At 42.7% G+C, this 24358-nt stretch overlaps 1 protein-coding gene across 4 annotated transcripts in view; it reads left to right on the top strand.

Annotated features, from left to right (window-relative positions):
* Window positions 1–2757: 2757 nt before the first annotated feature.
* Window positions 2758–24358, top strand: part of PTPRK (protein tyrosine phosphatase receptor type K) — a 417933-nt gene continuing 396332 nt past the window's right edge. For 3 of the 4 annotated variants that reach the window (XM_075498722.1, XM_075498720.1, XM_075498719.1), the window contains exon 1: window positions 2758–3125. In XM_075498722.1, the coding sequence (XP_075354837.1) occupies window positions 3014–3125 (112 nt within the window). In that variant the 5' untranslated portion in view covers window positions 2758–3013. The remainder of the gene's footprint in view (window positions 3126–24358) is intronic. The other variant, XM_075498721.1, reaches the window with a different exon arrangement.

The following is a 24358-nucleotide window of genomic DNA, read 5'->3' as shown; positions in this document are numbered from 1 at the left end:
TGTTTTACTGTGAGATGATATATTATGCTAGACATCTGTCAGTCATTATGAACAACATTAAATGATAGCCTGTGTTAAAAAATACATTATGATGGGCTTAGCAACACCCAAAAGTATAATGGGAAAGTTTTAACAGGGAATGCAAGGAGGGTACAGGCATCTAGTAGAGTTTCAGAACGGAACTTTCTTGAATTTGACAGAGATTTACTTGACACTTTATTTAGAGGTTGTAATTAGCAGGATAAAGACTGTACCTTCCCTAAGTTCCAAATACTCCTCGAGCTGGAGGGAAAGACGTTACTGTGGGGTCTCTCCATCTTTCCGCTGTTATATTTGGCTTACATTTAGCATACAAGTTGTTAGCTCAGACAGTTTTTAAAAGATGTGCAAGAGGTAATATAAATGCACTTTGCTCTTAATTGAAAATGCAAAAGACTGTAAAACATTTAGAGCTCTAAAAATGTAAAAGCTGGAACAAAAATAAATCCATTCATGTCATATAACATAAAAATGATCTCCAACCTGATGTGTAAGTTTAAGTATTTGTCAGGATGCCAAGTACAGTAGGACACATAGACTGAACTACATATAATAGTTCGACAGACACATACCTAGAGGAAAAGTGGGGTCACATGCACATCTCACCCATAACTTTCAAGCTCAAACTCTCCAGTCAAGGAAAGAATAGCAATCAAAATCCTCTTTGTTGGTTTTTAATAGGAATGTGAGTAATGGGAAAGGATGAAATCCCAGGAGATTCCCACTGGAAGATCTGGAAACTATCTGGATAAAGCACAGGTGATGGTACGTCAGTGGGACCCACAACCTCACAGCAGTGAAATGGAGCCGTGACCTGGTGCTGCACATCCACCATCACCTAACAACCTCTCTCACAGTCCGGACGTGGCAATCTGCAGTGCTGGTCACCAGAGAGACCTGCGAGACTGCCACAGTGGTTAAGGGGAAGCAGGCGTTCGCTCTCCTCTCCCCTGCCCTCCCGAACCATTCACAAGTTATCTGGCTGGAAGTTATTTTTACAGCGTCGTCTCTATAGCTCCTGGCATAAAGGACGGCATCAGATACCCATGTACTCCCCCACCTCTATGCCGAGATGAATTGGTACGCCTTTTTCGTTAAAAACTTCCACATAACAACAGAAATTGTGACGTAGCCTAATGCATCAGAAGCCGGGCCAGCACTCTACTTTCCTTCACCTTCCAGAAGAATTTCCCGTGTTTACTTGGACTCCGTACGGGGCCCATCCTTCCTGAAACACCAGGTGTCATGAGATACGCCTCACCCAGCTCCTATCCTTCTCCAAGTTCAAACAAAGAGCCAGTGTTCACTGAAGCACATTTTATAGTTCACAGTAAGCATGCAAGTTGGTTTTCAGCCACTCCAGCCAAATTAAGTACAAGGGTTTCCAGGTGCAGACCTTTTTTAGTGTTGGGTTGGTTTTTTTTGGGGTGTGAAGTACATGTTAGTTTGTATAAAAAAGCAAACTGTTGTGTTTCACCTTTTTTTTTGCTGTGAAAACATGAGGGTTTGCAGGTTTAGAGGCAAACCTATCAATTGCCACACATTGGCTGGAAAGGATTTTGAATCACAGCAGACCTTTGATGAACCTGGATTGAATTTCAAGTTTGCAATAAAACCTATGAGTTTCCAGTGGTTTCAGGTTCTGTGGTAATCATTATACAACAACATCTCTAATTACAAGTTGCCATGCAAAAAAAGAAAAACGAATAAAAAATAAGTTAAAAAATTTGGAGGAAACTATGCTTATTTAAACAGAAATTCCAGCACCGGTGCCTTTGTCTGTTATTCCAAATGCTTTTTAGGGTCCCAAGCTCTGGAAGCGTACGGACCCCCAGTGCTTTCAGAGACAGAGAATGAGGCCTTTATTATATGGCATACCTGGGGTTTGGATCTGGCGAGAAGATCCTGCTTCACAACCCGTGGGTGTCAGAGTCGTACAGCTGCATACAGACCTGTCTGTTATTTATTAGATGTGGAAATTATAGCATTAGTGGCAATACCGTTTATTACAATTTCAGTTCCGATCAATGAGACTTCACCGGCCTTACGAGCCAGACAAGTGTTGCCAAAGAGAGGGGAGCAAAGAAAAAAACACAAACCCTGGCTCGAAGATACAGCCGGGCTGCTTGATGCACGATGATAACGCAACGCTCGCCACCCGATCTATAACGCGTTTCTAAAAGCAGGCACAGCCAGCGGATCACACCCGGGGCGGCTGGACTCTTCCCCCGCAAACAGCGCCCGGGACCCGCCGCTCCCGGCCGTGCTCCCTGCCCCGACCTCCCCCGCCCGCCAGCTCAGCCGGCGCCTTCTCCCTTCAGCCCCTCTTCGCCTCCCCCTCCTCCTCCGGAGGCGGCAGGTTCCCCCCGGGCGGAGGGCTGCGAGCGGGGTCTCGCAGAGCCGCCGGTAGCGGCTCCCGGGCCGTGCTGTGCCGAGCCGAGCCGCGAAGAGCCGCGCCGCGCCAGGCTGTGCCGCGCCGGAGGGAGCGAAGAGCCGAGCCGAGCCGAGCCGAGCCGTGCCGTGCCGTGCCGTGCCGGGGAAAGCCGTACCGAGCCGAGCCGAGCCGGGCAGAGCCGAGGCGAGGCGGTGCTGGCCCCCGCGCCTGCAGCAGGAGGCGCTGCCGGGCGCTGCTCCGCCCGCGCCGGGCTGCGGGCCGGAGTCCCACATTCCCCCTGCCAAGTGCCGGGGAGCGGGGGTTGGACGTGCGCGCTCGGCTCCTCCCTCCCTCCCCGCTCGCCCAGCAGCAAAGTAACTCCGGAGTACGAGGGGAGCCGGTGCCGCCGCCGCCGCTGCTGCGCCCGTCGCGCCGCAGACGGCTGCCCCAGCGGGCGGCCCCGGGGCCAGCGGGCGCCCCTCGGCGCGGGGGGTCTCCTGGCGAGGCGCCGGGACGGGAGGGGCGGGCGAGGCGAGCTCCGCCCGCCGCCGCGGGCCGGGGCAGCCCCGGCCTCTTTCGGAAACTTCTCCGCAAGTCGGCATGGGCAGGGGGGCCGGCGCCGCCGCCTCGCTGCCGCTGCTGGCGGCGCTCGCCCTGCTGGCCGGCTGCTCGCCCGCCCTGCTCGGGGCGGCCCGGGCCCAGCTCTCCGCAGGTGAGTTGTCGCTCGGCGCCCAGGTGAGGGCGGGCGGCGCGGCAGGGTCGCGCCGCGCCCGGGGTGCCCGCCGGGAAGGGGAGGGAATGGAAGGGGAGAGGGTCGCAGGGGGTCGCGGGTAGCACCGCGCCGGGACCCGGCTCCCGCCCCCGAGGAGCGGCGGTGGGGCTGCAGAGGGGCTGCCCTCCCCCACACCCCCCACCCCCGCCGCCGCTCTGTGGGGCGCGGTGCGGCGGGGAGGGGACCCACGCGTGTCCTCAGGCTGCCGGCGCGGGGCTCGCAGGGGCAGGCAGGGCGCGGGCTTCGGGCGCCGCACAAACTCCTCTTCCTCCTCCTCCCCCCCCCGGCCCCCCCGGCCCCCCCGGCCAGCCTCCCAGGTGGCGTCGGTGCTGGCGGCGGGGCCGGAGCGGCTGCCGCCCCTTCCCCCGCTCAAACTTTTCGCGGCGTTTCCCTGCCCGGCGCGGGGGGCAAAGCCCTCGGGGCGCCCCGACCGACCGCTTCCCTGCCCGAGCGCGCCGCGGCGCCGAGCTCCCTTCGCCCCGGGGCGTGGGGCGGGGAGGTACGGCCCGGGCTGCCGCCGGCTGTTGGAATCCAACTCTACCCCCCCCCCCCCCCCCCCAAAAAAAAAAACCCAAACCCCAAACAAACAACAACAAAAGAGTGGTGGGCGAGAAAGGGAAGGGAAGGCAGCATATGGGGACGGCGTCTGTTTTGTTTGAAAGCCGCGAATTTCTCGCCCTTTCCTCCCCCACGCCACGGGGTTTTGCAGAATAAAAGCCCGCGGGCGGGCGGTGGGAGCTGTGGCCGGTGCAGCGGTGAGTTGGCCCTGGGGGAGACTCGGGGTCGAACCCACGGCGGGGCTGGGCCGGGCGGTCGCTCCGGGAGGGGAGGGGAGGGGGCAGCGCCTCCCGGGCTGTGCCGGGGCGATGCGGGGTGCAGCGGGCGCTGGGGGCCCGTGTGCCGGACCCTGACACCTCCCCCCTCCCCCGCTGTAGTTTATCAAAGGTCCTTCCTTTGCTTAGGATGAAGCTGTAGCGTGAACATGATTTTATCGTTTGCGGTGTGAAGTATTTTATGCGAAGGACTAACTGAAGTAGACTTCAGGCGCCTTTTTTTTTTTTTTAATAGTACTTGCAGTTGCACAGGGTGCATCAGTTGGACAAGCCTTTATCATAGGATACTGATCTGAAAACTGCCATTAATAAAAGTATCTACACTGATGAGACTTGGAAGCACAGTTTTCGTAAGGACTGATGTGTAGTTAGGAGGCTTTTCTTTTTTTCTGGTTCTCCTATCAATTAATTTTTAATTGAGACATTTGAGATATGTCGTCAATTAAGAAATGTGCTGAAGCAGTAAGAGAAATTGTGGTGGTCTGAACAGATTATATCCCTCCTATGTGGCTGCCTTTGGTGTGTATAATTTAATGTCTGCGTATCAGAATTGTAAGATTACGTAAGCACCTACAAGGCTTTTACCAGGGGACGAGAAGCGTACCATATATGCAGCTGGTATGTTGTAGGAATAGCTAAGATAAAATATGCCCAAGCGTAACATCTTTTCATTCAAAATCATACTGAAATCAGACCAGTGATTTTTGCTTTACTGTAACTCATCAGGTTAATGTTAACGCTAAAGGTAACTCTTACGTAAAGATCTTTTTATGAGCTTGTTCACTGGTGTAAGAAGAGTAGGAAGTTCTGGTAACTTATACGGTTCGTGGTATTTTATGCTGAAAATGTGGCATGCAGCCCTTTTTGGAACTGCAGGTACAGGAAGCCAGGTTGGTACCATGAGGTATGTGTTAGGTAAGCAGAGAAGAATGTTCAACATCCTTCTGACCAGAGTAGGTGAAGCTTGTCAAAGAGTTGAACCATTGTATCTAGGAAACATGAGATTAATTTTTTTTTTTTTTTTTTTTTTTGGTATAGCATGTCAGCAGCTAGAGACTTTAGTTTCTATTGCTAAGCATCAAAAACACTGATGTGGTGCACCGGTCAGAGGGTTATTAATTGTAGACTTGCTCAGACTGTCTTGAAGGTTTGGAGAAGTAAATTTGTTAGTAGCTGGTGCTTTCGGTGTGCTCAGTTTACGGTATGGTGCTCGGACTCTTATTAAATACGTTCGATATCCACATGTAGAGCTGTGCCCTACTGAACACTTTCTTATGGTTAATCTCTGTTTGAAGGCTCTGAATTTAAGAACTACCGCAAACTTTGGTTTTGTTCCTTATCCTAAACCAGTCCCTGAGGTGTGTGTGTTGTTTTTGTGGGTCTGTTGATGAGACATCTTCATCCTGGTGTTAGTGGATGCAGGACACAAAGGTTGGGGTTCATACGTCTGTTCCAGTGAGGGCCTCGCTGTAGCTCACGATGAGGTGTTTCTGTATTTGGTGCACACAGGAGCATCTGTTCTCTTCATAGTCATCTCCTCTGTTTAACAGGAGGACTGTTCTTCAAGCATCTTCCTCTGACTGCCTTCCACCCTCTTCACCTTAATATAACGGCCTGTGCTTTTCCATGTTAAACTGCATCCAACTAATTTTCTGCTTCCCTTTTATTAGTATTCTTATTGTCTGAATTGTAATAATGTAAAACTGTTAATTTTTCTTTGCCGTTAATAAAGCAATTAATTCAGACTGGACCTTTCACAAATCTCTCTCATTGCAATTTGATTTTTATTTCCTTTTTACGATGCTTTGTACTACTCTCGAGTGTGAATGTTGGCCAGATCCAGAATTCTTCATAAAAATTTCAATATGTTTATTAAGGGTCTAATCAAATCACAGAGAATGAATTTCTTGAAAGTTGGCCTTCTTCAGGAGCGTGTGTGCGACGGTTGTTATCTGTTCTTCCTCATAACATGTTCCATGAGAGCAAATGAGAAGGCAAGAGGAGGAGTGGCAGCAAGTTAGGAAAAGGAACAAGATACATCTTGTAATTTGTTGCTGTCTTAAAAATTGTGCTTGTGTGTCATTTCCACCTCCTTTGCACATAGTTGAAAGACTGTATATTTTGTCTTTCCCCACAGATCTCAAATGAAAAAAAACCCCAAGCAGCTTCTCTCAGCCCCCTCCACCCCAGCCATAATCCACAGTGTAATGTTTGCTGGTCTCTGTAGATTGTTTCTTTACACCGCTGCTTTCCATGACCCTTCAACTTGGGTGCGTGCCTGTCAGAATCTAGGCCAAAATGTTTTGGCAGCGCGTTCTCTGTTGAAGTCTAGCTATTCCTTATATAGCACCTGCTTTCATCTGCAACTCCTACAGTTTGATAAAGAACAAGTTCAGCTTGTTTTCACAGCTCGATCACTTTAAACTTATATTTTTTGATTATTATTTTTAGCAATTTGCATGTTTTCAAATTTTGGGAAAAAAAGAAAAGGAAATATTTCAAAATTTTCTTTGAAGAATGCTGCCGGCTTGTCAACTAGCTAATGGAAATACGCATTGCACTGCCTCTGATGGTGTCTCTGCAAGTGTGTGTATTTTTTAATACTACATAAAAGATACGAGGATAAAATTTCTAGAAATTTATCAGCTTACCTGAAATTATTTAAGCATGGTATTTCAGACCATAGGGATAGTGAAGCATAAGAAGGAGGACTGTATGTTTTACAAATTCAAGTCCTTTATTAGAGTAGTTAATCCTCAGATTTTCTTATGCAAAGTAGTTACGGTGTCACAAATGAACAGGCAAGAGTAAATATTTCTGGATTGATCTTTTTTTTTTCCTCTCCTGATAAAATAGTTATAGTCTGTCTTTGGGAGGGAATCTAACTCAGAAATTTGGTATTATAAAGTAGAAGATATTATTTGTTTTATAAGGATTTTGTAGTTAAATATACTTACAGAGAAATACATGAATGTTGTAATAAGCATATCTAAATTTTTTTTATTTGTAATCATGTAGTAGAAGAAATTAAAGGCTTTTTGAAAATGTTTTAAAACACTTTTACGTAATTAAACTCAAATTAGCCCTTTGCTGTCAGAACAGCAAAAGTTGCTTCAGTCATATTTTATCCTTGAATGTGCTACAATTTGCATGTGATATACAAGAGAGGCTTGTGCAGGTAGGCGTGTATGTATAAGAAACTTCTCAGTAGCTTTTTTTCCACCAAGCTGTTAAAATGTATTGACAAATTATATCGAAGATGAGTGGAATTAAAAGTGAAGTTATTTTCTTTCACCCCCCTCCCTTCCCAAATGTTTTCCTTGCCTTTATACATTCAGCTCCTTCCATGGCACTGTTGGTTCAGAGATCGCTTGTCTGTCTGTATTTTCAGATGCAATGTTACGATCATAAAATGTGTATAAATTTTCAAAGTGGGACTTAACTGGTTCAGATGGGATTGAAAGCACCCAGAACACAGTGACCCCAGAAGTCTTGTTTAGTCCCTTTTGTCTGAGAAATCACGGTGCTGCTTGATCAGTTTGGTAGCGATGTAAACAGTGCATCTTAAACCAGGTAGATGTCTTGTCCTTACCTAAGATCTACTTAAGATAATTAAAAATAAAAAAAAAAGAGGGGGGAGGAGGTAAGAAATCTGCCCAGGATCAGGGCAGAGGTCCACCTAGCCTAGTATGCAGTTTCTGATGGTGGGCACTCAGGGCAGAGGGATTTTGGCAAGGTGAATGACTTCCTCTGAGTACTGTCTGTCCACAGAGACAATGTGTTAGTATTTAACGTGGCAAGTGGATTCTTGTAACTGTGATTGTGCCTAATAACATCTTCAGCCTGGATTGCTTTTAGTGTTCGCCTCACTTTGTGACAAGGGATCTATATGTTGTGTGGAAAAAAGCTGTGGTCCTTTGTTTTTTGAAATTGCTAGTTGTATTTAATATCTCCTAGCTCTTGTATTGAGAGATGGTCAATCATTTCTCCCAATTTACCTTCTTCATGCCATGCAGGATTTTTCCACCCTCTCTCAACTATTCCTTTTCTAGTTGGAAAAGTCCAGTCGTAGCCACTTGCTATGAAGGTACCATTCCATATCTTCTTTTCATCCTTTATCAGCCTTCTCTTTCTTTTCCAGTTCCGCATTGCTCAGAGTATCCAAGAGACAGCTGCCTGGTGGATTTATATAGTGCTTAATAACAATTTCTGTTCTGTTCCCTATCCATAGCGTGATCGTTCCTGGCATTTGCTTTGCTTTTTTGACCATTTGTCCCACTCCTGGTTGTGAGCTGACACTTTTATGGAACTATCATTACTGAAGAGCTGAGATCTTGTCGTTAAATGATGGTCTGTGGGGTGGCTGTGTCAGTGGACAGCAGGACTCTTGGAAAGGGGAAAGTCTTTAACCAGCCCTTTTGGGGTGCGAGGGGAGAACTTTCAAGCAAGGCTCTTGAAGGACCTGTGACCTTGTGTTGGATGTCTGGGACAGTTAACCTGTTTAATGCACACAGTGGTTTGTCTTCTCTTTCTGAAATGCTGTTGATACAAGTGAGTTAAAAAGAGTTTATCCTCTTGCATGTAAAGATTGACGGTGTCTGGATTAACATGCAGAGATCTGCAACGCTGCTGTATAGTTTCTTCTTGCTCTGGAATCTTTATGATGTCTTTGCATGACCTCTTTAGCTGGAAGACCTTTAGGTCATCTTACCTCTCAGGAGTTGGATACGTCACTAAGTGTCAGCTTTGCTTTACATTAGCATCTCTTTTGGTGAAATCCCTACTCTTCCTTTTGCAACACAGATCTGGTTGAATGTGTAATAAGAAGCTTCCAAAACTACTACTTTAGTCCTGATAACTGAGTCAGTCAGGACGCGCCTCGTGTTTTCATGTGCTGATGGGATCCCATCTGTCATAGTTTATTATTGTCGTGGAAAGATGCCTTTGTAGTCCTGCTCCCAGAAGCGTACACTCAGATTTGGAACTTCAGTTACAATCTGCCGACGCCATTAAGCTGATTTAAGTTACTGCTGCTGCAGAGGGGGGGCATTGCCATCAGTTGAATGGCTCTCAGGTCTTTGCCTGTGCTAGATCTGGCCACCATGTGGCCTGTGGGCGAGTTGGTTTAGCTTTATGTGAATCTTCTTGGAGGAAAGATGGGGCTTGGGATTAGTTTCCTTTTGATCAGTGAGTTTAGCTGACTTGCAGATGTGTGGCCACATAAATGTGATGCATGGGAGGATGAGGGCTGATGGTGGGATGGCTCGGTTTGACAGCAAGCTGTGATCGCAGCATGGCTGATGTAAGGTGAACCTGCGCTGTTTTGAGTCACGTTGGCTCTACGCTCTGCTCGCCGTGCAGCGCTTTGTTCACCCGAGGAAGTGCCGAGAGAAGGCAGGAGGGCATGGAGAGGGCTGGGAAGAGAGGCCCGGTGCTCCCTCTGGAGCTGGAGGGGTTAGACGGGGTGAAGGTGGCTGAGGCTGCGTTCTGGCTGACTGCGTGCCAACTGATGACACAGTGCTCGTGTCTCTTTCCCTGACACGCATCTTTGAGTAAACTGGGCTTAAATATGTTCTTTCATTATAATAGATAGCTAAGGCATTTATTATATAAATGTATAAGCAAGAAGTGGCCTATTAATGGCACTTAGTAGAGAGCAGGTAGAGGGCTTGGAGGAGGTGACACCTAGATACCAGGCTAGAATTAGAGGATGTTGTGACACCCAGTTTAGGGTGCAGCAGGAACCGGTTTAAAGCTGGGTTCTGCAGTTTCGCGTTTTTCCCCATGTGATCTGTCCTTCCCCATCCCGTGGGGTGTTTAAATAGGATTGCCCATGAGACATGTGGATGCGGGTAGAAGAGGAAGGATGGCCATGGTTTCTAAAGGCCAGTGTGAGCCAGTTGAGGAGCGGTAAATAGCATCGGTGAGAATTTTGTAGCATCTGGCTGAGCATAAGGTCCTGCTGCACCTGATTTTGTAGGTCAGAAAGGCCACTGCCTCGTGCTGCTTCCTGGAAAGCCTTGACTACAGGTGGCTTTGAACTACATAGGTTAAAACTAAGCAAACTACCCAGTCTGAAGTCACCTATAGTGCATGCTTACCATGTAGTTTAAAGTCACTTACAGTCTACTCTTACCAGGAAGCTATATAGTTGAAAGTCATGTTCGCATTTTCTAGAAGTTTTATAAATATTAGAAGCTAACAGAAACAGACTGAAATCTTTTCCTAAACAAGAAGTTATTAGTATTTGTGTCAACTCAATGCTGTGTTTAAACAAAGAAACAAACAAGCAAAAAAGCCATATGCCGCCCCAGCCCCCAAAACACTGAGTATGACAAAAGAATAGCTATTTGTTGTTGGGTTTTTTGTAAGTACATGCACACGTACCCTCAGACTTGAAAAGCTGATGTTGGTGGCACGTGAAACTATTTTAAATCTGTTTTTTCCTTCTGAATGTTGAGCTGCTCAATAACCATTAAAATTGTGGAAATAATCTTAAAATTATCCATTATAAAGAATATTTAAACATTTAAGGAGCTCCTTTTATTTGACTTAATATCTGATACATTTCTCTGTAAATAAGCTGCATTTGTCTGTTGAAAGGTAAAAGCCAAGTATTGATCAATGAATTTGAAACAACAGAAGTTTTTAGGTTTTCTTTTTGTTACTGAAATTATTTTCCATAAAATTTGGAGTTTTTATTAACAAACCTCAACATATATTTCAGTTAGGAACCATTTATTTGTTGATCTAACCAAATCTATTTTGTGATTGCTGTCATGGTCGAACCTTTGCCTTGACAGCCTTTGCACTCTTTTATTTTAAACAGTCTAAAAATATTCAACAGGATCTGATATATTACCTAGTATGAAAACAATGAACTAATGGCACAGTGCTGTGATTTGTTTTATTTGAAGGACTGCAGATGAAAAGTTCTGTGAAGTTGTTAATCAAGATAATTTCTGCTGTTGATAGATAAAGTGGTTGTAGAACTGAGGCTGCTGAATTGAGCCTCAACAGGGCCAGTGTGTCCTTAAAGCACTGAGTGGACAGTCAGGAATTTGAGTCAATGTCGTTGTTGAAACATCTGTAATATGTAGCTGTATTCTGGGGTAAGAACATAGCATAAGCATATAGCAGCAAGGCCTGCTATAGCGTAATAACGTGACGTATAAGTGATATACTAATCCCTGGTTAAAAACGTTTGAGTCTCCTTATAGAGGAGGGAGAAGTGCTGGCCACTGCCAAAAGGAAGAGGGGCCTCCCAGAAATCACAGTGAACGATACAGCAATGGGGCAACCTTGTACTGATAACTTTGAATTGCTTTCTCAAGCAGAATAAGCCATAATTGTAAGCTCATTTTCCTGTAGGTTTAAAATGTGGGACTGCATGAGGATTTTTTGCTGGCATAGCTGTATTTGCTAATAGGTTTGTGTATGTGGTGGTTCCCCCCCCCCCCCCCCCCCCGGAATTACTCAATGGTAGGCGTGCAAACAAACAAAACTTTGAGTGTGGATGAGGTCTAAAAGAGATTCTCTGGTCTAATAGTCCAGAGGAAAAAAAAAATCGGTATTTTCCATAAGCATGAATTGACTTTAACATGTAAAAACTTGTTTTAAGCTAGAAGGTGCTGTGCACGGGCTTGTCAGGCATTTGTTCTTTTTAAGAAGATCGTATGTATATGGAATTGGCTGATATTTACGGTAATGCACCAAGTGTATGCCTCAGTAAAAGATTTGAGAGACTTAATTTCTTGAGGATTGGTGCTATGAAAAGATAAAATTCTTTGCTCAGTGCTACGGGTAATATGAGGTTATTTTTGTTAGCCAGTGTATGAAAGATTGGACCCTTCAGTTTGCCAGAAAGTCATTTACTTCTGCTACCATTTACTAAAAACATGTGATTCTATTTGAGTAGCAAAAGAAGCCATTTCTCAACTACCATGTCATGAACTTAATTCTACTGACTTATGAGACGCTGTTGTGTACTTTAAAACCAAGGTCTGCTGCAATTAAATTATGGTATGTTCATTCTAATTATTACACACTGGTTACTCAATTTATTCTGAGGTGGAGTTGTATGCTTTCTTTTGTGTGTAAACACTTGTTCTGTAACACTAAAAATGACTGATGAATATTAACCAGAAGAGAAAAATATTGTGAAGAACAATCATGGCTGTAGTTCAAATGAATTCAAAACAGCTCAGGATGAAAATTTTGACTGGATAGCTGACTTCTTGAACTACTGTGGGTTTTTTAAATTTTTTTTTTATTTCCGAATACAGGTTGTGTTTATTTGTGAATCCTGTAGTGTGATTTAGGATACCTGTTGCTTTTTAAATGATTTAAGGATTTAAGTAATAAAGAAAAAATGTATTGAAGCTCTGAAATTTTGGGCTGCTTTTGTCTTCTTCGCTACAGTGAAAAATTAAAATTATAAGACCTGGTGGAGACTTGCCCTGTAGCTATTAATTAGAAAAATGCTCTGATTTGAAATTTTATCGTTTCATTATATCTGTATCATCTCTGTGTGGTATTAGGCTAGAGTAAGATCAAAATGGGGAGTATCAGTTCTCTTGGTTCTCCTAGTATTATCCTGTTTGTCTGTTCTTTGTAAATGTGAAAGCGCTTATCAGCCATGAGACCACTGAAGAAATGTGGCCGAGTTCATGACTTCATACAGCAGAGATAAGTTCTTGGTGCTGATTGCTGTCACCGTACTTTAAAATGCTTTAAAGGGACAATTTGTTAAAACCTACTAATCCGAAATACCGAAGGCAGTTTTATATTTTGTTCAACTTCTGATTCCTTTGAAGAAATGCTTTGTTATATTTGTAGAAGACATTTCTTCAGGTATCTTTCAAATCAGCGTGCTGAAATCTGAGTATTGTATATGTTTTAAGTAGACAATACACCAAAACATTGATGTATTAACTTTTCAGTGCTTTTCGTCGTATGTTTTACAGAGGAGATGGTTTAAAAATATTATTAAATAAATAAAAAACCCCAAACCAAACTCAGAACCACCCAACCATCCCATAATCCCTTCCCCCATCCCTGAAAAAAGAAGTGGATTGTCATATTCCACACTATTCTTCTTATCTTCTCCCCCTGCTCTTTTTTTTTTTTTTTTTTTTTTTAAATTTCCTTGGCTCTCCTTGTTTTTTTACTGGAAGAGTTTTATGGCAATGTTACGGGGTTTCGTGCCATAATTGAAGGGAGGCAAGGTATATGAGATTCCTTACTCAAAAATGGTTAATGAGTATAAATATCATTAGACTTTTCAGGAAATTTTTATATGCTCCTTCGCTTAACTATTTAGCTCTATCTGTCTTTGTTCACGTGACAGCATTGTTTGGTGCATTCAGTGTTCAGTTTTTCAGGCTAGAAAATTTCCAGGGAAAGAGGCTTTCCTCTTTTCCACAACGGAGATGTAATAAAATGGTCTTTTCAGTCTTTTCCTTATTACATTTTGAAAAGCCAAACAAATACTCTTTTTGCAGTTAGTTTTTACTAGTAATCCATCCTGACCCAACTTGTGAAAATAGTAGAAATTGCAAACTAATTCCACAGGCTTGCCAGCTCTTCAGCATATGAATACTTTGTGTGTGTGGTCTTGTTTAGTGCAAAAGGTCTATTTATATTAAGTTTCTTGCATCTGTAAATCTCTGCGGGGTTGGCTTTCCTTCTCCCTGCTACCTTTTCTTTCAGATAGTACGACAAACTATTAACAACCCCTACCCCCAAGAAAACCGTTCATCTCCTTGCTACGTACATACATAAAGCTATAATGTACGTACATATGTAAGTGTAAAATCAGGACAGACTACTTCCAGGTGAAAGCAAAACCTTTAGTGTGTAATGATTTGGATTTCTGAATCAGTTTAAACAAAGCTTGGTAATGAAAGGGAGTATAATTTCCGTGGTAAACACAGACTAAATAGGTGGGTGTAAAGTCATAGAATGTAAAGGTGATTTCTCTGAGGTGGCTGAAACCTGGCGGTGAGAAGTTGGCAGTCAAATTACTTTTTTTTTTTTTTTTTTTAATATTAACTTTTAATATTTTTAATTCTGTTAGTAGTTACCGAATTTGGATGCTGTTAATAGTCAAGCTGTTTAGCTTTTTTCTTTGATAAAGTTAGTTGAATGCTTTGATTCATGTTGCATTCTTAGGTGGTGTGTTATTCTCAGTACTTTTTTTTTTTTTTTTTTCCTTTCCTTTGAAATCCCTGTGTACTCATTTGATTAAATACTACATGGTAGGTTAGCAGCTCCTCCTGAGTCATGTTGAAGGCATGAAGTGCTTCCAGGTCTGCAGTCCTTTCCAGGGATGAGTAAGTTCCTCGCAGGTTTGTGTATCCTGCGTCTGCACAGCAGCAGTTAACTACCAGGCTCAGTTTATAGGTTGTTTTAAACACATTGAAGTAGATACACTAAGCAGCTTTTTTGGGGGTGGTGGTTGTTCCCTCTGGCTCCCTTACACGTATTTCTTTGAGTTTATACTCTAAATGTGCAATTCTTCTGGTGATTTATTGGTGTTTCTGTCCACTGTCGAACAAGGAGTTGCATTAAGTGACCAGTGTTTGGGGAGGGCAAGATTATGCTCTCGTTTAGGGAGACTGCACAGATGTTCTTTATGAGTGTTCAGAGGGAGACTGTACATTACTTTCAATTTGACAGAAACCATGTATTTGAAAATCTTTGTTCTGAGCTTTATGGGCTACATAATGAGGCTGTGAACCTGAAAGAGTAGCATTTGTGATTAATAATGACATTTGCAGACCCTAGAAATACTGAAATAATCTGTTGGATGGCTTTGTATAGTGATAGTATCCAGATGCTAACTATAAACATCTCTCTCTGTTTGCTTAAGCATGGAAATGGGAATGAAAACAAGTATTAGATAGTTTGTGTTTCAGGGAAAGAATTCTGGCCATCCATCTCTTAAAACACCTATTCTTCACTTGTCACCTGAAACCAACCTTAAGTAATTCATAGGTCAATCTTATTCTATGATGTTGAAGTTAAGAGAATTAGGAAAAAATCTGTTTAATGGAAGTGAACGCATGATTAAAAAAACAAAACAAACCAACCAACCCTTGCACTTGGATGGGAAGCATTTGCATCATGAGCCTAAACCTAAAAAAAGTTAAGCAGCCAGGAACTGAAGCAAATGCCAAAGAAAGTGCTCAAATTTAATAAGTTGAAATATTAGGTAGTCCCTAGAGGACACAGGAACAAGTGAATGAAGGTGGTAAGTGTTTATTTATCTGTCTCCCAAATAAAACAACAATTTGATTCACTTTTGAGGTGTTCTGCAGTACTGATGTTGGTTACCTAATAGGTCATTTAGTAAGGAAAAGCAACTGCTCTTGTGTTTGTTGGAGGAAAAATTTAGGTCCTGGGATCACAATTTTATAATAAAAACGCCCTTAAACCATAAAAGATCCCAAATCCTCTTCTGTGTTCTTCCACATTACATCAGTTATTGGTTGAGGCTTGAGTTCTGAGATGGTGGCAGCCTTGTAGCTACACAAACGAAGCAGAAGGTTTGAAGAAGAAAGTGTAATATTAAAAAGTGGCAGGTCTGCAAATCTGTTGTGAAAGTCTTGAAGTTGGGGAGTTTCTTCAGTAGTGTGCCATCAATGAGGAGAATGGCTTCATTCTCTATAAAATGCAAAATGCGGACTGAGATTCAAAAGAAGTTAAGCCCATGCTTGTTGCTGTTCCTCAGCTTTTGGTACTTTAGGAATAACTCATGTTTTATCATCATCGTGTTGCACTGACAATTGCAGGTGTGTGGGCAGTAATAAGTAAAATTCCAAACCACTCCACTCATGCCCTGTGTTGACTGTATTGCCAGATTAAACAGGACAGAAAAACAAACCAGCGTACTCGCCTGTGGGATGAATACCTTCTTGCTTAAGACCTCACTTTACAGGCTCCCAGCCGCAAGTCAGGGGGTTTTGGTAACTTTCCTGATAATTCTCCAGTTTCTTCCTTGCTTCTGCTCAGCCTTTGTTTTATTGGTGTGGGGTTTTTTAATCTCCCAGATCACGGTATCTTCATCTCCCAGCTTACTATATTAAAAAGGCCTCGTCAAGGAGGAATCCAGGTAAAACTGGTTTCTGTTTACTTCCTAATCATTTTCTGAGAAATTCTGCATCTGAGATGACTGTTTGTGACAGTATCCTTCCTGCCCTTCTTTTACATTCTCTCTCACCTGCTTGTTTACTGTATCCCAACTATAGTAATCAAGCATCTGATTAAATTTACATTTCTTTGTGTAAGAATTAAAAAAGAGAAGGCAGTACATGGCCTCAGTATTTTAAGCAAAATGGGGCCGCCTTATGTAAAAGATCACTTTGGCTATGTTTAGGCCCAGAGAAGTTGCTATTTCCTTGCACTTTTGAGGTTCAGAACCCAATTTAAAAACAGAAAAGAGGGGCATCGGACCTCGGAATTTCTCTCATCTTGGGGAACGGGCAAGGAGTAGAGAAAGTGTAACAACATTAGAGTTGCACATATTGAAAATTTCTGTCTAAGTTATAATTAAGAGGATTTGCCTTTAGCAGTTTATAAAATAAACTACCAATGATTGTATCTTCTATGTAAATGCTCAGTAATTGATGTATAGCTTATAAATGGACCCAGTGGCTGTTTGAGGAATGTGTTTATATATGGTAAAATACATAAATACTTCTAGGTTCCCTGGAGTATTTTTGGTTTCTTTCATATATGATTGATCAGTTTACCTGAGACATAGAGTAGTTTGTTCTCAGACACAGTTTACAGATTCTGGCATGATGAAATGTTATAATAGCAGGAGATGAAGTGCATGGGAAAAGAAGATACTCTTAATTGGGGGACTGTAATCAGTGTTTGAAAGCTGGCTAATGGATTGCAGAAGATAGTAGCCTAGCAGACAGCCAGCCATAAGGACCATGTATGAAAATACAAATGCATGGTAAAATCAAATTAAGTCAAAGCTTGGATAGGTGTTCTGAAGTGTAATTCAGTTTGCTTTCCAAAAACTTTTGAATGGAAGACTTGGAAAATCCACTCACCTGGATAAGTAGGAAGGCTTCCTTTTTTAATTTAAGCTTTTAACTTGAATGGCTGTGAATAGAAACATTTTCAAAAAAATTTTCCAAAGGCAAAATAAGGTTATGTTTGGGTAGGGTTGTCTGCACACTTAGCTGCATTGCCTTTTTGCTCTTGAACTTTTATGAGCTGCTATGGCGAGAAGTTAGAAGGATCTTGGCAGTTTTATCTGTGACACTAGTAACTGTCAGGGCAGTTCTGTTTTGTTGTGTCTTAGGAAGACTGTGGCTGTATTGGGAAGCAATTTGGTGCAATAGATGCTGGTCACTGAACTGAAGCGTTATGAAAAGCGGGGCTCTGAAAACCATTGCATGTGGTGTAGCCAGGCAGGGTTACCTCAGATTAGATGCTTTTTTCCTGTAGGCCAAGCGTCTCCGCTGTGTTGTGTTCCTAGGGATCTCATGATACATAGCCTACTAACTCCAAACCCAGCTTCCCTGTGAAGTGTTGGAGTGCTTCAGATGTGGAGCTTCTGTTTGCTCTTCTGTGAATGTGGTTGTGTAGTTCATGCGTGAGAGAACTGTGCTGAGAAACAAACTAATGCTTGGTAAATGGAGGCAGTCAGGGCATTCACTTTTTCCTGCTGTTTTGAACCAAATTTCTAACGCAGGAATGGCTTATTTAGAAAAAAATTAGGTAGGACATTGCAAAGGCTCCCTGCAAGAGAGTATATAAAAATCAGTGGGACAAAAATTTGAAGAGAAAGATGCTCTGAAAGAGTAGTGATATTTTTGAAATAATGTCTCTTGCCCTTTTCACAATCATGCATCTCTGTGTTTTGGATTTAACCATTTGGCTAGTAGGTTTTTCAAGTGGTGAGCAAATGGGAGATGAAGATGATGATTATATGTTAATTTGCTGATGAGAAAGTGATTTTATTTTCAAGGCTGAGAAGCAAATCTTGCAGGGAAAATTGAAAGCTTGTTTAGATAGCGAAATTAAATACCGTATTTGTACAATGCTCTATATTCAGTGGGAAGAGCAAAGATACGGTCTCAAAATGTCTGAGGCCAGATATCATGCAGGCTAAAGATCTCTGATTCTGTTTTCCTCTTCTGAGATTCTGTTGCCCCTTATGAGACTAATATTTGAGAGACCTGGAATACTTCAGCCTGGTGACGTTCCTGTGAGGTCTGTTTGTACTACCTCTCGTTTTGCAGGAGGAGGACTACATCCCTAGAGACTTGGCTGTCAATCAGAAAGTCTACGATAAGGCATTATACTTTAATCTCTTATGTTCTAACTTATATCCTAGTTCGTTACCTAGCTGTGGGGTTATCCCATCCTGAAACAGGCAAGTCAAACTTCATATGAAGCAAGACTGCACAAAATTAAACTCCGCTGAGAAAACTAGTCCTAAATAAGGCCAGCATTATCGGTATGTTTGCAGGTAGTGTTGATGACAATAACACCTCAGTCTGGCAATAACACTAATAATGCCTACGATAATTTTGAGGGAAATGGTTGGTGAAAGGGACCAAACCAGTAGTTTTCCTGTGAAAATCTCTGAAAAGAGGCAGAGGAGGGAGAGAGGAGGCTTGTTGAGAAGAGCAAAGTAGAATATATTAAACTTAAAAGAGGAATATAAATCACAGGAAATTAGAATTAAAATAAGAATTGACCAGAGGAGGGGGAGCTGCGTGCTAAGGCCAGCTAAGATGTCTGCCCCATAGAGATTAATATCTCACTATGTGTGAAGACTCTGATCTGGAAATGAGATTAAAACAAGAATTGACCAGAACTGGGAGATGAACCGTTGCACCTTCACAGAGGTGTCCACCCCCATGGAGATTAATATCACACAAAATAACGAAAATCTGATTTGGGAAGAAGGTAAACATATGTTCTCCATACCAAGGGGATGATCTCATAGCACTTGCATAGTAAATAGCCTTGACTTTCTTTCAGAGACTAATGCTCTGTTGTCAAATAGATTTTTTCCAAGGCCATTTGAACATTTTACTTTAGCAGACTTAGCAACAAAACTACTATTGAACGTTTTATTAATGTTGCAGAGCAAATCGTGGCAAGTTCACTCTTCTCATATTTAATCCTCTTCCTTACACAGTAAGTGATAAGCAGATCAGGTTTCTGCTTAAGCAATGGAGGATCAATGTTGTTATTGACATATCAAACAGTTCTTTCTACCTCTCATTTCAACAGCTCCTGAAAGCAGAGTTTCAGAAGTTGGATCTCCCTATGGAAGTGTAAACTTTCCATAGTCTATGTTTATCTGTTAGAAAACTATGTTATATATTTTTCTATTTAACACTTCAGTGTTAAAACACAGCCTTTTTTTAGAAAAAAGGTAGGTGTGTGCTTATGCGTAGTTTTCCTTAAACTTTATTCTAATTTATTAGGACAAATGTGTTCCTTTGACACGTGACTTTGAGCCAGCTCTTACTCAAAATACTAGTATTATGGTTCATATTATGGATGAATCAGGTTAGAAATACAGATCACTTGAAAGACACTTTTTAAGATTCCAAACTCTAAAGATTAGTTGCCCTTTTTTCTTCAAGTTCTCCTAGTGCGTGTTTTCACTGAAGAAGTCAGGGAAGTATTAGTGTATCAAACTAGTGATCTCAAAGTACAATTCCAGATGAGATATATTTGGTTGCACACTGGGGAAATCTGACGACGGGGGAAAATTTTCAAATCCTCCCCTACCCCCCCAGTTTTTGACTGCAAAACTTTCAGGTGTATAGCTTTGCTTTTGCTGGAAGTCATGCAGATATCCACTATCAAAGGTGTGCGTTTTACTAGGCACTCAGAAGAGCATGATTGTAATTCATGTTGTAGTTACAATACCTACTCTACCACTTATTGCTGTCTTTTCATTTTCAATGCCAATTTTTTAATGGAGAATGCCCAGTGCTCCTAACTCTTTCTGGTAGGGACTGTCTGTTGTTGAAATGGCATGATTTACAGAGTGAGTCGTGGCGTCTCTTTATTCTGCTGCAGTAGTCATGACACATGGTATGTTACTGCAAGCCAGAATAGTTTGGGGTTGATAATTTAATTTTGAATGGAGTCATGAAGGGCATCTGGGCCAAGAACATGAGTGCATGGGCCAGTCTCAGCAGGAGGAATACCCATGCCTGGGTGCAGGCTGGACAGTGGCTGGGTGGCAGCCCTGCCAAAAAGGCATCTGGGATTGATACCTGGCTGAGTATGAGCCAGTTTTGTGTTTATGGTTTTTGTTTTTGTGAGCAAAGCAAATGGCATACTGGGCGGCACTGGGAGGAGTGTAGCCAGCAGACTAGAGGAAGCTGTTGTCCCCCTCTATTCAGTGCTGGTGAGGTATGTCGGGAGTATTTTGTCGGGTATTGGGGCTCCTGCCCTCTTCCCAGGTGTAGAAGGATGTGGGGAAACTGGAGTGTGTTGAGAAACTGGTGAGGCTGAGAAGACAAGATGGTTAGGGCCTGGATGGTGTTACCTACAAGGGGCACCGAAGGGAGCTGGACTTGTTTGGTCTCACGATTAAGAGTAAGGGGATAATCTTAACAGGAGCTTGCAAGAACTTGAAAGGCAGTTATGAAGATGACAGAGCCAATCTCTTTTTGATAGGAGCAAACAATACAGCAAGGGGTAGTGGCCACAAATTGCAGCTTGGGAGGCTCATATTGGGTGCTGTGAAACATTGCTCATGTGGAGGAGGGTGGTGGAGCAGAATAGACTGCCCCAGGGAATCCCTGTCCATGGAGGCTTCCAAGTCTCAGCTAGACAGAACCATGGCTGATGTTATAGTGTTGGTGATAGTTCTGCTTTGAAGGGGGTGTTTGGCCTAGATGGCCTCCAGAAGTGCCTTACAAGCAACGCTGCTTTTGATTCTAGTAGAACTGTAGTCTGCAATTTCATGGGGTGTGGGAACAGGTCGATGCAGGTTGAAAATGCTCCAGCCTGGCAGAATGGCTGGTTGGTCTCTGCTGCAGAGAGACTTTTTCATAACCTTCATAACCTTTGCTCCTTCTCTGAACGGTCGCACAGGATTTTTTATTTTATTTTTTTTTTTTAAAGTGATGCATTCCCAGCTAGCCCAGTATCAAAGAACTTCCAGAAGCTTTGTTGCAGATGAGGAGTGGGTTTGCAGAAAAACCTGCACTTCTTTCTGGTGTTCCCCCCCCTCATAGCTCTGAATTGAGCAAGGTTTATGGTTCTTAATGCAGACTCATTCACAAACTTGAGTTACCCTGCAAGTGAAGCATGAAGACAGACAGGGTTTGGAATTGAACTGCTTGCTTCTGTTCTTTAGTAAGCATAGCTCTACTAGGAAGAGGAAGTCTGCAAGTTCTTCCATATAATTTCCACCGTTCCATAGAAAAGATGTCTTACAGTTGTATTCAACAATGCTTGTTGAGGTGAAACCCCTGACACCTGTTTATCCCTTGGCTTTTTAAGGAGGTGGCTAAGTGAGAAGCTGCTTTTCCAACAGGGAGGACACTTTAAGTGAAGTTTTCTGCCTGGCACAGCAGTGCCCGTAGATACGTTGTTCCATGTTGTCAGGCCCAACTTCTGTATTTCAGATGGCCTTTTTCCAAAACATGCGTGAAGGTGACTCGTCCATGTGTGACAATAAGGTCACATTCAAATTAAAAATTAATTTAAAACAGTTTAGTTAAATCGTGTTAAACTTCTGTGTGGGTTGCTTTCATTCAGTATTAAAATGACATTAAAATTCAGTTTAGTATAATTCACCTTAGGAATGAATTAGGGTAAATTGGATTAAAGTAGACTAATTCTGGAAAAAGAGGCTACACAAGTTTTTCAAAGTGAAATAAATGACTTTAGAGTTAATTCAGACTAATTTTCAATATGTCATGCTAGGGCACATATACCTTATTTTAATCTTGGTGAAAGAGTGTTTATGATCCAGCCGTTCCTTGCTGGATCTGCTGGACGTAAACCTCAAATCACTTTTCTCAGTGTTGGTCCCCTGTTTTATCCTTCTCTCCTGGGAAGCCTCCAAAGGCCTTGTTGAGCCTTCTTCCTCAGTGTATCAGGGAGGTACACTTTTAATGTTCTCCAACTAGGTTACATCAGAAGAAGAATGAACTCAGTTGATGTATTTTGCTTATTCATGTTGAGCTGTGTTGACCGGGTAGCTTTCAGGACAAGGCTGCTTTTCAGGATATCAGTAAGGAAATGTGTGTGAAGGGGTGTCCCCAACAAAACAACAGCCACTTAACTAAAGGTATGGCATTAAGGTATATCGGCAAGAGTGCGTTATGTGTTTGTGCAGTGCTTTCATTGAGACTTGGTTGGCTTTAGCCTCAGAAATAGATCAGATAGCTAAGGTCCCCGAGGCATCTGGTGATCTGTTTTGGGGCAATTTAAGGAGTTGTTATCCTTGTCTGTCTGCTCCGGTAACCCCCATCAGAGCTTGAAACCGAAACGCAGATCACGGCGAGGGAAGCGTGTCCACTCCTTTGTGGCCACAGTTGACAGCCCGGCTTCTGCCGAAGGGGTGGTGGTTACAGATGATGTGCTGGGGCTGCGACCTCCCCAGCTGGGCAGCTTCTGTGGGCATTGCTCAGCGAAGGGGGGAATTAACTCCTCCAGCCGCTTTAACCAAATCCAGCGGGAGCTGGAGCAGCGAGCGCCTTGTGTCGGCAGATTCTGAAAGGGATTAAAGTCTCCTCGAAGCTGTGCGCTCTGAAGTTGTTACAGGCAACCTTCTCATGGTTAAAAACCAAGAAACAAGCCGCTGCTTACCAAGGAAAACATGTGCCCTCTCCTAAACCCTCAAAACCAAACAACCCACAGAATAGCACCTTTGTGGGTGATGCGTTTGATGTGATGTACACTAATATTCGGGGAAACAAGCTTTATTCATATTGTCAAAACTTTTTGAGCTAATATATTCAGACTATTTGGGAAAAGTAGTTTACCTGTTTATATTGGTTTTAATTTATGATAAATTGAGAGACTTTTTTTTTTTGTGAAGTTAGAATTTGAAACAGAAGCAGTTTCTGTTCCAGATGTGTAGCGTTTGCCCCCTTTTTCTTTTTTAATTTTTTAAACTTTTAAAACTTTTTTTAAAGGAAGCCCCTTTAATTATGTTAACTTTAACCATGCATTGAGTATGTTTTACGGTAGTGACATCTTGCTTCAGCTGCCTACAAGCTCAGTACCCCTTTCTATATGGTATGCTAGCTAAGACTGCTAATTATTTCATGCTACTCTTTTTTTTTTTTTAGCAGAAGCATTCAGCTTTTAACTGTTCTATGATCCCAAAATCCTATCCTTATACCAAAACCGTGAGCTGTTCCTAGAGCAACCAAAGGTTCAGTCTTTGTTTTGTACAAGATCAGTACAAAATTTTGTAGCATATACACAAGTTAGTGTAGATTCAAAGTAAAGTTTTAAAATCCAAGTAAGTAATTTTGGTGACTGTATTGCTCGGTGCTTAGCTAGAAGATTAAAAGAGCAGATTAAGAGTTCTTTTTTGCTTAGCTGGCATGGAATTCTTCAGCAATTTCTACAAACAAGATGCCTTCTGTCATGGGATGCTCACTACATGTAGAGATTGCTCTTAATGTCATTAAGATTGCAATTAATACTGTATTTACCATATTTGAAGGAACAGCCCCTCATTTAAAGGGCTTAAGACCGCTGTGATGGTAGGGTTTTGCTCCCACTTTTGTATCCTCTGTATATATTGTGCGTTGTCCTGCTTTCTCACTCTCCGTTCCTCATTCGCATGTTGCATTTTCAGTCTGATGAGGGATTTGATGCACGCTCTGGAAAACTGCCCAGGACTTGCAACCTGTTGCCATAAAAATATACTCTGAAGGCAAATATGCAGATAATCACAAAACACTTGCTTTAAAGTTCTGCCTTGAGAAAGATCAGGAGCTTTAGCTGTTTCAGATGCGGAAAAAAACCCCTCTCACCCACTGGTTGCTGGTAACATCTTCCATTGAAGTGATAGTACAGTTGACCCAGATAGGTTTTAGCTTTTTTCTTTTTTTGTACAGTATATCACTCCTGATGACTCCCTGCCATTCAAAAATCCAGGAATAATGATAATTGAAATGCTTTTTAAATAGGAAACCCACAATATTAATGAAAATGAAGAAAGAATGAGAAGGCAACAATGGAAGCACCAAAGCAAGGAGATTGCGTTCAGTAAGGTGGCTGATTCCCCCCCCCCCCCCGGCCTTCTGTTTTTTTGGGTTGGGGTTTTTTTTTTCCCCTCCCACTCTCCACGATACATGATACAGTACTGTAAGA

This window comes from Mycteria americana, chromosome 3 (assembly GCF_035582795.1).
Source record: "Mycteria americana isolate JAX WOST 10 ecotype Jacksonville Zoo and Gardens chromosome 3, USCA_MyAme_1.0, whole genome shotgun sequence".
NCBI classification, from domain to species: Eukaryota; Metazoa; Chordata; class Aves; order Ciconiiformes; family Ciconiidae; genus Mycteria; species Mycteria americana.
Note: the sequence above shows the minus strand (reverse complement) of the source record. Positions and strands in the feature narration are given on the sequence as shown.